The sequence below is a fragment of the Plectropomus leopardus genome, chromosome 18, assembly GCF_008729295.1.
Source record: "Plectropomus leopardus isolate mb chromosome 18, YSFRI_Pleo_2.0, whole genome shotgun sequence".
Lineage (NCBI taxonomy): Eukaryota > Metazoa > Chordata > Actinopteri > Perciformes > Serranidae > Plectropomus > Plectropomus leopardus.
In genome coordinates this window covers 28,234,270-28,248,471 of record NC_056480.1, presented here as the reverse complement: position 1 = coordinate 28,248,471, position 14,202 = coordinate 28,234,270, and the positions used below count along the sequence as shown (strand labels likewise).

At 38.1% G+C, this 14,202-nt stretch overlaps 1 protein-coding gene across 1 annotated transcript; it reads left to right on the top strand.

Moving 5' to 3' along the window:
* The first annotated feature begins 6,436 nt into the window (after positions 1 to 6,436).
* On the top strand, positions 6,437 to 13,982 carry c18h5orf49 (chromosome 18 C5orf49 homolog). The gene is made up of 3 exons (XM_042506019.1): positions 6,437 to 6,623; positions 8,079 to 8,195; positions 13,803 to 13,982. The coding sequence occupies exons 1-3, from the start codon at positions 6,507 to 6,509 to the stop codon at positions 13,980 to 13,982; spliced, it is 414 nt and encodes a 137-aa protein (XP_042361953.1). The 5' UTR covers positions 6,437 to 6,506.
* Positions 13,983 to 14,202: the final 220 nt, after the last annotated feature.

Below are 14,202 nucleotides of genomic sequence, written 5' to 3'. Positions count from 1 at the left end.
TCACAGACTAGGTTGAAATGAGCCTAAATTCACCCAATTAGATGTGTAAATATGCTGGTTCTATACATGCTAAAAATGATGAAATGTTTATTTAAATGGGGTCTGATGAGTTTGGAGATAGCAATTTTGGGGCAGTTTCTGATTAAAAGAAAGGATCTTAATCTTTAACCAAAGCTCTATCTCTGTCATTTTAATAACGTTGTCAGACACTTAGAATAACAGTTCGAACCTGTCAGTGGCAAAAACAAGCACTTTTAGTGGACATAAATTTACGGTTCACAAATGCCCCAAGTGGTTACATTGAGGCCTTTTTCGTGACTGCCAGCTGCAGCACTGTCTCGCTCAATGTTGGACCTGTTGTGAGAAACTGTTGTTCAGTTTCGTCACTTGCATACAAAATCTTTGGAAAATAGGGTCCAAATTGAAAAATACCTACAAGTTGTAATAATGTTTTAAAGAAAATATTTTAACTGAATGTTTAAAGAACCCTTTAAAGATGTTTATCATATCAAATAATGTTCCTATAAGGTTAAATGCTGACAAAAATTTAACGTTTAACTGCAACATTCTGAGGATGTTTTGGTGATGTTGAGAGGTGACCGATCATACATAAAACGTTCCCACAATGTTACATGAGAACAAAGGAAGAACATTTTCAAAGCAACATTCAGAAAATGTTTTCAGGATGTTATTAAGGCTTGAGATTACTCAACATTTTCAAATGAATCATTCCTTTAATGTCATATGTTGAATAACTGGTTTGTTTGTTTTTCTACATCATTTGATGTTTATAGAGAATGTTACCCGAAGTTTAAGAAGAACATTCTGGGAACTAAAAGAAAACTTGCCACTGAAAAAGTGACTGAAACATTGCATTGCACCATTCTCAGAACATTTTAGAACCCAAACTTGCGAGCTGCTTCCATGCAGACGCTCTCCCAATCAAAACAAGGTTTCAAAGTGTTTGTGTTCAGCATGACTGACAGTGGTTCTGATTTCATGTAGAAATACAGCTTTAAACTTCAGAAAATTTCATTTTGCTGATGTCATTGCTCAAGAGATATGTATACGCAAATCACGTAGGTGAAAGGCTATCAAAAAATATTATACTGTACATGAGGGAAAAATGAACACCCGAACACTTACTCCACGCTACACAACTTTAATAAAGACAGTGTTCCGATTTTACTTTGCTCTTTGTCTTTGTTGATATAATGTTTTTATCAATTGAGATATGTTTGATGGTTTGTAATATGGCCCCGGCAGCACTGTTTTTATTTCCCTATGTACTTCCTTTGTGTATTTTCCAATTTATTGAATTGTTCACTGTCAATTGTTTAACCAGCCTGTGTGTTTCAGATGGTTAACCACAGCAGCCACCATAGAGGTCGTCAGCCTGTCGGTGTGCATCATGTATAAATATAGGTGTGGTTTCATCGTTTCAAACGTTTTGACCTGCAGAAGATCCAAGGTGGGTTGAAAAATTGTCTTAAACTTGAGTGACACACAGTGAGTGTGTAGGCATTACTTTTTTCCCCCCGTGTATACTTGTGTCATGGCTTATCAATTGTGAGATTCACTGAGAAAAAGCTGAACAGAAAAACAATTTTTGTATATTTGCATATATATGTATTGCTTAAGTTGTTGATGGTGTTTTGCTCAGAAAATAGTTTTTGATGTAATTGTATTACTTGTCAAGTCCAGCAGGGGGGAGGCTGACACTTGTGAACAACTGGCCATGTTGTAGAAGAATGAGATGAGTCTCCTCTCCTCTCCTCTCCTTATATCACTCCCATTTTTCAAACAAGGAAACAACAAGTCAGTGACAAATAGCTGTTTGAGGAGAACAGAACTTGAAGGCTTTTATCATTTAACACCTGGATCGACATCAGTTTTCTTGTGCTGCATTCCAAGGCCTTTTCCAAACATTTAAACCTCTGAAACCTAATAAAATTGGTATCAATAAAAAAAAGGAAAAAAAAACACACACAAAAAATATGGGCAAAAATGCAATGGCAAGAAATTGCATGAATTAGTAAAAGGTGACAAGAAAATGACCCGAAAATAAGCCGTGGAGGATTATTAGATATTATAAGAAAAAATGAAGGAAAATGTCCAGAAAACTATGTTTATAAATCTTATGATATGTATATACATATATATAATTTTTAAATTATTCTTAAGTACTTTTTGAGGTAATTTTCTTGTTTGTTTTTGGTTTTTCCTTTTAATGTTTTACTAATTTCTTCCAATTTTTTGGCCATTCCTTGTGAGGCTGATCACTGCCTTCTTAAAAAGCTTTTGACAAAAAAGTGTTTCAGTTGCAGTTTTGTGAAATATGGCTTTTTCCAATCCCCTGATATACCATCTCATGCGAGTGTAAAAACTTTTTTTTTGTTAAATGGGAGTTTTTTCAAAATTAATGTGTTTCCCTTCGGCGTATGTTATATTGGAACAATTTAGGGTTTGGTATCTTGCCCAATGATACTTTGACATACGGATTTTGAGGAGCTGGGGATCAAATCACCAACCTTCTGATCAATGGACAACCCGCTCTTCCACCAGAGTCACAGCCATTTTATTTTTAGTGCTCTGTCTCCCTTTGAGCTAAGGCGTCCTTAGTCTGAAAAATGTTAAAGACCCTGGTTTAAAGATCCAAATGTGCCGCTTTTTGCAATAAAGTTCTCTTTAGTATTACATTATTCCCTTTTCTCATGGAACATAGATACCCTCTGAATGTTGATATGTTTATACATTGATAATTTATTTTCCATGAGCGTTTTATGAGTCATCTCTTGTCCAGGTTAGTTGGACTAGAGGTTCTGTTGCTTAATAGTTATGACCTTTATTATTCACTGCTCTTCGTCTTGATTATGAGCTGAAGCTGTGTGCCTGGGTTCATACTGATGAGGACTCTGTCAGTAAAATATTCAGTGCTACTTTGAATGATAAATAGAAGACATCGTAACATTCAGTTCCATATTAATAAAACATCATCTAAGGCAGTGGTAGAAATACACAGATGAGAGCGCGGCTCAGTAACAGTAGTTCCTCCTTTTAATATCTCCGGACTGACCCCTGCCTTCAGCTGCTTTCATTCCCCCTGTGACTCCTGCCAAATAGCAATATATCCCTCGGAAATGTCAGCAGTAATTACTCCTGCGCTCTGAGACAACCTCCAGAAGTATGAAAGGAGGTGGTGATCATGCTCCATCTTCCTCCCTCTGTCTATCTGTCTATCTCTCTCTCTAGTCCACATGTCCCTTTTGTCCTCTACGTCATTGATGTCGGAAACCTCTTGAACTGCGCTGCTGAATCGTTGGCAGTTTTACCAAAATATGTGTCCCCCTGCTCACAGCGGGGTTCAAGGCTTTCTGTCATGGTTCTGTGTGTGTGTGTGTGTGTGTGTGTGTGTGTGTGTGTGTGTGTGTGTGTGTGTGTGTGTGCGTGCGCGTGAGTGGTGTCCCATTATTGGCCACCCCCTGCCGCTCTGTCATAATTATGTGGTGGAAGAGAACAATAACAGCAGGTGGGACTGGATGACACACACACACACACACACACACACACACACACACACACACACACACACACACACACACAGCAATAAGGTGTGTCTCTGTGTAACAGCTGTAATTTTCTTAATGGAAAAAACTGAGAGGTTAACTGGACCTCTATGTGGACAGTGAATGCTTCCTTTCAGGCCACTACTATTATCACTGTGCAAGACAGACAGACAGACACACACACACACACACACACACACACACACACAGCAGCCCATACTCACGTCTAAAATCCCTTTTAGTGCCTGTTTTGTGTGCCACAAAAATACAATTACAACACATTTGAATCTGTATATTTTTTAATCACATCCACCTGTTCTTTTAAAATACAGACAATTCTACTCTCAATTTTGTTTTATGCCTCCGCGCCGGTGATGGAGACGTTATCTTTTTATGTTGTCTGTATGTCTATCCACCTGTCCTTCAGTTTGAGCATGAAATAGAGAGATGGAGAGAGGATGACATGCAGCAAAGGGCCAGAATCGAACCTGCGGCGACTGCGGTGAGGACGTAGGGCCCCCCAAGTACAGTGGGCATGGGGCGCCCACTCTACCAACTGAGCTAAAAAAAACTATGGGAAAAAAATTTCTGAATTATAATCATAATAATTATAATTGTATATAATTGTTTAAAACCATGTGGAAAAAATGCAGATATTGTTTCTATTTTTCTAATTATCTGCACTTTTTTTGTGGTCACTTTTTTGTTTGATTACTTTTCTTTTTCTGTTTTTTTTTTAGGCAATCTTTCAGCAACTTTTTTTTAAAAACAATTTCATGCAATTTTTTTGAGCCATATGTTGTTAATTTGCTCACTGCCTTTTTCCCATGCTTTTGTCAAAGCAAATCAAATCAAACCAATTTGCTTAGGTTTTAAGAGGAGTAACTTAAACCAGCGACAAATAGCAGCAAAACCAAAAGTGTTTTGATCAGTATGTTTAACAGATAGGAAAGTGGTTTAGATCTACTTATGTAACATTTCGCGTGAAATCAAATAAGTGTTTTTCCAAAAATGTCAAACTATTTATACAATATTATGGATAGAAATTGGTCCCACAAAGGGTGCTTTGTAGCTGTTCTCCCTCCTGTTTCTCTGCTGGACTCAATTTGCCAAGATGAACTTGAGGTGCACCATCTGTAGCTTTACATACTGCTGAGGGACTGCAAAGTTATTTATAGTTTATCTGAAGCTCCAGATATTGGACTTTCTCATCACCCATAACTGAGCCACATATTCCACACTGTGCTTGAGGCGTAGTCTGTCCGCTGTTATAAATTGATTCTGCTGCTGGAGTCACACAGCAGGTGCAGCCAGAGACCTCCAAAGGACCTTGAATGGACAAATGCTATTTGCATAGAGAAGACAACCCGTGCAACTGTGCAAGGATGTGTTCAAATGCGTATCAGCTCACAGACAGTTCATGCAATTTTCCTTTCAATATCAGCATTCTGTTCCTATAATAAAAGTTTCATACAAATGGGAATGTAGCAAAAGCCTTTTGGGCCTTCCCCGTGTTGCCTAGTGGAAAAAAAAGGAAGTTTTGATAACTGATGGTAGAAGGAGGACCATTACAACAATTAACAATAGTCCACACAGTAGTCCACACTGTCTTTTCTCCATGTTGTTTTTCTGCGGCAAATAGCCCCATGGCTCCAAAGAAAGGGTGCATTAGTAACAACATCCCATCAGGTCATATAGCGGGTTAAACTGTGGCTTTCAATTGAAATTTGATCTTTTCAAATAATTAAAATGAGGAGACTGAAAATAAAAACCCCAGAAATGTATTGAGAGGATCAGAGCAGCCACCATCAGGCTGGTGTTCCCTCAAAGCTGCTACACCTCAAAGTGTCACACTGTTGTAAGGGACTTATCAATTTTTATGAGAGTGGAGGGGGTGGTGCAGAAAGGGATGCTTTTTATTTTGGCTAAGGAGAGGGACATACAACTTTAAATGGCTGTATTTTGTATTTATTTTACTGCTGATTTTTTAAGAAACACACATGGTTGGAAGGCATGTTTTCTTTAAAAACCACCAAAATGACCATTTATTACACACAGAAAGTGTAAAAAACTGAAATTGTTGCTGGATTTTCAAATTTACAACAGCCTGTGAGCACATTATGTGGGATAAACACTTCCATCAGAAAAAAAAACATAAACAAATCTAAGCTTCAAATACAGATATTTCATCAAAATAACTTGAATTCACATATATCATTTAAATTTTTGCCCCCAAATAAACTGTTTGCATGAAATAATCAGCATGCAAGACTAGAGTCAAAAACCAAGGCTTTTTTTAACTCCAGGATTTCACCTTCAACTTTTAACTTTCCAACATTAAAGGGTCATTTAAAAAAAAATATATATATATTTTTCCCTTTTCCTTTCCTTCTTGATATTTCTATTGTCTGTTACCTGCCAAGGGACTACAGATGTAAACTAGCAGTACTGCTGACTACGGCATATATACGTTTGTATTTGACACTGATGTTCATTAGTATGTTCTGCCCCCTATAAATTAACGTGCATTTTCCACCAACGACTCAGGGAGGCTCAAGGAAAAATATCTGTTCTTTGGGAAGGATCAAAATAAAATAAAAATAAAGCAAAGTCACACCCCAGCCACGTGCCTCCTCTGATAAATAAAGAACAGTCCCTAATAGCCTGAAACGTGTTGCACCCATATTTCCCATAGATTACATACGTGTTAACAGCACATTCATATGATCTATGCTTATAAAAACGTAGTTATTGAGTTAGCTGACATGTAGCACTGTGAAACTCTGAAGTACAGGCGGACGAGGAGCTCGTGAAAGCAGCGCGTGGCCCAGACCACAGTTGGTATCCTAGCAACCACAAACGCCAGCACTGCGTCCTCCAGTTGTGGATTCACTTTTCTGAGCTTTTATTAACGTTACCGGGTGATTTTCAGCCGAAAAGATGGACGTATCCCGCGAGGCACAAACCAAACCGCTTTCTACCTTGTCTGCTTTCAGCTACATCCCACCGCGGCGAAAGGACGCCAAAGAAATGTCTTACTTCAACAGAGACTCCAAGGTAACGCGCCGTGGTTTACCAAAAAATATTCTCCCTGCTAACGCTAGCTGCTAGCTAGTTAGCTGGCTAAAATATTGAAATTCACCATGATACTATAACAACCGTTTAAAGTTGTATGCCCGTCCTCAGCCAAAAAGCCAAAGTTGCTTCCCAGGGCTTAAAGATTTTTTTGACATGGCTCCCCCTATAAACAGTCCCTATATGTTAGCTAATAATATTAGGATAGGTATATTCCAGACAAAGGAAGTCGGGGAAGTTTTGTAAAGCTAATGTTAATTGCGTAATGTTAGTGATTTGCAGTCAAGTTAAGTGGAAATGACCCTTTCTGAGTGAAAAACACAATATTTGATATTACACTGACACTGCCTTGAAGTGTTTAGACAAAGATTGCAAATGCTTGTAAATGTGGGTGGCAGAATAGTTGATGGGATAAGAAAATGAAAATGATTTGAGGGTTTAAAAAAAAAGACAAAAAAATGATGTCAGGGAGTGTGTTTTCTGCAAAGTACACAGCTTTCAATCAGGCTGTTCATTAGCCAACTATGGCTTTGGGGTCATGCTGGTTAACTTAAAGCTAAGCAAAGTGGCTTGATTTCTTTGAAAATAAGCAAAGAAGGCAATAAGCAGTTTAACAACAAATGGCTCAAAAACTAGAGAGAAATTAATTAAACAAATTACAAGAACAAAAATTAGCAAAAGGGGAAAGAGGAAGAAAGAAAAAACAAAACACATAAAAAATATTTTTCTGTAATATAATTTTTAATAAATGTAATAATAAGATTTTTTTTATACCTAATAACCCATGTCCACTAAAGTCCACTTTTTTGTGCTACCTGTTCTAACTGTTAAATATCAAAAATAACAAAAATTGGAAGGTTTATTTTGACTTATTAGGCTATTCCTGATTTTTCACCAACTTGTATAATTGCTCTTTCTCCTCTGGTTTGAGTCTCACTTTCCTCCTGAACTATCTGTTCTGGCTGGCTGCTTTATTAAGAACCTGTTAGACCGTGTATAAAACTTCCCATACTAATTTACTGTTAAAATAGCCTTTAAGATCTCTGTGTTTTCTTCTTTCCTCCTCTGATTCATATAGACCCTTTATTAAAGAACACTGTTATCTTCTGGAATTAAAATTCAAATTCCTATTGTATTATTTAGACAATCAACTGTGATAAACAACAGTTTTTATTTCTAAGGCTGATCAAAAAACTCTCAGTAGATAGGCAGAGAAACCCTGAATACCGTGTGAGGGTCTCTACAGGATTACTTGAAATACCACTGCTGTTTGTTTTCTTGTTATCTGAGCCTCTTTTGAGAGGAGATTGCTGTGATTATTGGACGTGATTCCTCACCTCCCTTGTGTACCTTCTCCAGAGTCCCATCAATGATCCCCTTCTGTCTGAGGACAGGCTCTGACTGAGAAACACTTGTTCACTGTCTCTCCATCGGCAGGCCCCAGAAGTCACCACGTTTGACCAAGTGTTCCACCAGGTGGAGGGTTATGATGTCAGGCTGCACCGAGAGGACAGGAAACACTACAAAGGACGAGGATTAGACATACACCAGGAGGTAATGACCCCACTTTAGCCACTATTTTGGCTTTTAAACATCTCATTTAAAGTGTTTGAGCCCGCTGATGTGCTCACGCTGGAGTTAAATGAATCTGGCAGGTGTGTTTAGCCGAGCGTCAGCACAATATTACACTTGTCTCCATTTATTAGGAATTGTGGGGAATGTATATTTCTGCTTCTTTTGTATGTTCAAGGTGAGAAAAAAGGAAAAATGTCTTTTTACTCTTTTAGACCACATCCCTGGCACATCTATTTAACAATATATTCTGCTTGCATATTATACTTGCATACTATAATTTTATTTATTTGATCAATTTTACTACTTCTACTTCAGCAATCACTAAACAAACCGGGTAGTTATAATACAATAACAAATAAACAAACAAAAAAGAAGTCAAGTCATACGAGCTGCTACAATCACTCAGTCTCTGTCTCGCATGGCAGCTGCATGCAGCTGTTTAACATGCATGTGTGTCCACAGAGACACAAGGCAGGTTTCCATTACAGATTTGTGCAGAACCTGGACGATATTTTCAAAATGTTGATAAAACACAATTGTGAGATGACTGTGTTTCCACTGAGTGATGTTCTGTGACTTCTTCTCTAGTGCTAACACTCCAAGAAGCATGAAGGTGGATGTTTAAAACTTTATCAGGTTTATTTCTGTTGCAGCCACCGCACTAGCCGTTACTATTTCCAGTCTAAGGCCACGTAGGCTACTTGTTATTCTGGGAGGTGTTAGTTCACGATTTCACAGAGGAATTGTGGATTCAAAACTTGCAGATGATCAGCTCAACTTTTAAAGGGTTATGTGATGCAATAACACCTCTTGTAGCTCCTGCTGCATCATGAGGGAGAAAGTTCCTACTGACAAACACATAACCATAGCATCATGTGACCTAGAAAAGCCAAAAAAGTGTTTCCATTGCAGTTTTGCGAAATATGGCCTTTTCCAGTTGTCTGAAATACCATCTCATGCAAGCATATAAACTTTTTTTGTGATAAATGTGGAGTTTTTTTCCCACAATGTTTTTATTCAGATTTTTCATATTTTAAGATACATCTCTTACAACCATATAACACATAACATGTAGTTGTAACATAACACAGAATGAAGAATTAAAGAGTATTTCAAAACAAACAAACAAACAAACATATATATATTAAAAAAAACTAATAATAAAAAAAACAAAATAACAACAACAATATGCTCCTCTTATGTTAAAACTGGTAATCTATACAAAATGGAGTACCATGGTTTCATTAACTTTTTTTTAATTGATGTGTTTCTTTAGGTGTATTTTATATTCACAATTTCAGAGATGGTCCCCTGGTGACATACTGGGTAATGTGACCAACAAAAGTGAACTTTGAAGCTTTTATGTGTCTCAAAAAGGTGGTTGCAAACAAGTGTTGAAATGAGACTAAAGAACGCCATCGTGTCAAACCGCACCGAACACAGCTTTAAGGCCTAGTTGTGGTGGTGACGTCAAGTCATGTGACTGTAGTGTAGTTTGTTTCAACACGTTCTCATCCCAAGTCATCACATGTACAGTACATGCCGCTTTAAAGTGGACTTTTACGTCAACATATTACACTCTAGATATCCTTCTGCATCTGCTGTTTGCATTCTGGGATGTCACCACTGTGATGTCAACACAAACACATGGTGGGAATACACTGCACACGGTTATGTTTACACAACAACGGCACTTGGCAACAAACACATGCTGTCATGGATGGTTAGGATTAAGTGAAGGAGGCACATGGAAGGGCGTAGAAAAAAAAAATCACACTCAGACTTTATGAGCACCAGACTCCCGCCAACATAGTTGTTACTGGCAGTGATTTAATCTGACGCCATCCTGCTGCGTCATGAAGTCACAACAAATGACAGTCAGCTTAGCTGTCTGCCAGCATATAATAATATTGCGACTGGTTCTTTTCGACTGCGTTCACGACTGACGCCGACCAGCAGCATATCATGCGCACGTGAAAGGTGGCTTTTAGTGTTGTGATCTTACGCCAAAAGCGCTGTCAAAGTCGTGGATTTTACAAGTTAGAAACAAGAACAGGCTGTACGTTTATAACCTAAAATTAGCTTTTCACATATGACAATAACATTTAGGCTTCAAAAAACCTGAAAGTGGTGTTAATTTGTGTAGATTATCTCACTGAACAAAACATGTAAGTATTGTAAAAGTTTGTTTACTACAGAGCTTTTATTCTGCTATGATCCAAAACTCCAATGGAAAAATCCCATAGGCTTTTTGAGGAGGGTTTCGGGGTTTGAGTTTTCTGTCTGTCACTTCCTGTTTTATTTTGTAGTCTCATCTCCCCCTGTGTTGTCTCGAAGTTTACTTCCTCCCTTTGTTCCCTTTCCCATCACTGGTGATTTCCGTCATTTGCCTCACCTGTGTCTCGTTCTCCCCCTCCCTCATGTGTATATAAGCCAAGCTCTCCCTGCCCTTTGTGCCAGTTCGTCTTGTCTTCCCCCGTGAGCAAATGTCCCAGCATTTATGATCACTGATTCCTCGTGCATGACCTTCGTGACTAGTTTCCAGACCTGGGAGCTTTGCCTGATCCTTCTGTACTGTTGCTGTGAGTTTCTGATTCCTGTGAACGGACTTTAGACTGAAATAAAGACCACGTTACTGCCTAATCTTCTGAGTGCTGCTGCAGTACTGTGTCCACCTGCCTGTGAGTTCTTGACAGAGGGAACTAGGGAGATGCTAACTTCTATGTCGGCCTACAGAGAAACATCATTCCTGGGGCTCTCTATAGTACGATGCTATCAGGGATGATGTTCTTTGATTATATTCCCCACTGAAGGTAACATATTGAGAATTACAGCTTTAATTTTCTCCTGTAATGAAGTTGGAACAGTGAATATATCACATTCTTAGGTCTCCCGAGTTTGCTTTACATGAAAAATGCACATCAGCAGAAGCCCAGATCAGCCTCGTTTTACAGGAACATGTATTCAAACTAATGTCATTATTAGTTTAACTTATGAATTGCAGTTCATTACTTCGTCTCCAGTTATGACGTCAGTGGACATTGCCTTACAGCACTGACCACCTACACACGTAGCACACAGAGCCAGGAGCAGTGCATTATATACAGTACCACTGTGCTCGGCTAATAACACCTTCCCTGGTGTTTACTGGAGCTTATTGTTGCAAACAGAAGCTTTGCAGGATATTGGCAACATGACTTTTGGAGTGTTTTAGAGATGGAAAAGTCATTTGAGTATGAATAATATACATTTCAGTGCTCCATATTCATAAGTCTGGTAACTCTTTTACCATGTGGTGACATTTAAATTTCATGACATTTGTTTATGGCTCCTTTTTGAAGCCATTTCATCTCCATAGAGGAATTATTCATGTCAAGAAACGAGCTCACAGTGAGTTTCTGGGTCAGTGAAAGCAGAGAGGGTGGTGAACAAAGCAGCCACACACACTGCTGAGCTTGTAATTACAGTGAGACGAGGGGCTGGCTGTCAGCGGCGGTGACAGCTCCTGCTGAATTAGGACGTTTCTGTTCAGGAATTCACATCCGAGTGTGAATTAAAAGCTATTATATAAACTATTCAGGGGATAATGGCGGTGTGTTCTTTTTTGTCCGAAGGTGTATAAAAATGGAAACTCACAGGAGCAGGTACTGTCTGTTCTGCAGATGGTGACCTGCAGTGTGACACGCTGCTGCCCGCGGTCACACCGAGAAACTCATGGGCTTCAGTCATTCCTGATCTTACATTATGGTGCTGTGAATTAACTGTGTCACCTGCTGGGGCAATTTTCACTCCTGCCAATGTTGAACCCTAATGCATTTAAAATGAAACTTAACCCTTTAAAACCTGAGAAAATTGACTTAATTTCTTTCAAAAACACGGGAAGAAAGCAATGAGCAATATGAAGAAATGACCCCAAAATTAGCAAGAGGTTAATAAAAATGACAAGTAATAGTACTTTGTTTTACTTTGTTTTTATCTTTCTGTTAGCATTTACTTTTACTAAATTTCCTTAATAAAAATGTGTACTTTTACTCCACTACATATATCCAAAGCATCTTAATAACTTACTACAAAAAAGGGAAGAAAGGAATGAAGGAAGGACCGAGGAAGGAAGGGACGGACAGACGAATGTGAGAAAGTGCAGAGAAGGAAAAACTGGATTTTTTTCTGAAGTTCTGAAAAAAACTATTTTGTCTTATGGTGTTATGTAGGCTCTGTTTTTATGGTGGTTTAGGCTACATAATTCTAAAAAAATCTGACTGCTAACTTTTTTATGAACAGTGTTTACCTATACTTTTACTTTCAATACTTTCAGTACATTCGATATTTAACAAAATAGTTTTGATACATGAGTACAGTAAATATTAGACACTTTAAGACTTTTACTCAGGAAACATTCCAATAGGTGACTCCAACTTTTACCAAATTCATTTTCCGCTAAGACATTTGTACTTTTACTTAAGTATTATTGCTTTCAGGTACTTGATCCACCACTGCTCCCTCCATCTCATTGCAAAAATAAATTCACTGGGGACAGTTCAGGGCTAAAAACGGCTCAGTGAAGTACTTGTAAAGAGCCACACACATGCTGTACATGTCATGTCCATATGAAATGACAATGAAAGCTTTGTGAGCGTGACTGAAACACAGCTTCAGTTAAACAGGCAGGTGTTACCCTGGATACACACAGGTTACAGCTGAGAGTTGCATTTGTTTTTTAAATTGAAATTTTGTGTGAGTGCAAATTTAAAATGGCTAAACTTTTAATGACACGATTTATATCTTACCTTAACAAGCAGTTGGAGGTGAAGGTTTGAGCTGGCGACAGTGACAGTTTAATGAGCTGATGTGACAACTGTCCTCAGCTAAACATGTCTCCATGTCAGCACTCTGTCCTGTCCATTCCTCTGTGGTGTCAACACAGTCACATGGTCAGAAATGTCCGCTTGTTCTCAGCAGATGTTTCGAATTGTCCGAGAAGAAAAGCTACAAGTGGAACTAATGCTGTTAACGAAGGCTCTGTTCCATTTAGTTGATGTCAGTTTGCAAACATGAACAATGCCTGGACCACACAACTGACACACCAAACAGAAATGCAGTAATCATTAACCCTTTGAAACCTGGATTGACATGACTTTTTTGTGTTGTGTTCAGACCCCTTCACAAGCATTTAAACCTAATAGGAGCATATTGGTTTGAGAATATCAGAAAAAAATGTCGAAGAGCAACTAGGCGATTAGATTTGGAAAATTATTTTTAAAGAAGCTAGGGAGAAATTGTTAAAAAAAAAAACTATATTTATAATCATCAGAATAATGCATTTAAAATTATTTTACAGAATTATTATTTTAAGCACTTTTTCAAGTAATTAATTTTCTTTTTTCCATTATTTTCTTTTGGTTTTTTTTCTTCTTCTAATTTTTAGGTACTTTTCTTGTACTTTTCCTGCATGTCAAAATGAAAGTGAATGAAAAAAGATCTATTTGTTATTTTCCCCAAATCGCCAAGGATAATGGCTCGTCTTAATTTATTTATATTTTGCTTATTTATTCTGTGTGTCTGCCTTGTTGTTGTGCTCACCCTCAGGAGAAGTCCAGAGCAGTGCCAGTGCGCGCCTCTTCAGAATATGGACGTCGTCCCATCCCTGTCGTCTACGAAACAAGCCGGCAGTACGCTCGTGTAGCTTGCATAAACGCTGAATTTTTCATGAAAAATGGGATCATCTGGAATGTGGCCGAAGGATACGGATCAGTGGCCCCAATCTAAACCTGAAGTATGAGACCAGGATGTCAGTGTTTGTTCTCACTGTGACAATAATAAAGCAGTGTTGTAGTGTGTAGGTTTCTTGATGGATTCGTTGTTCAAAAAAAAGAAAGAAAAGAAAAAAAACCCCAATAATTTAACCCTTTAAAACCTTAGCAAATTGGCTTGATTTAAAAAAAAACATAGGAAGAAGGCAACATGCAATTTAACAAGAAATGGCACC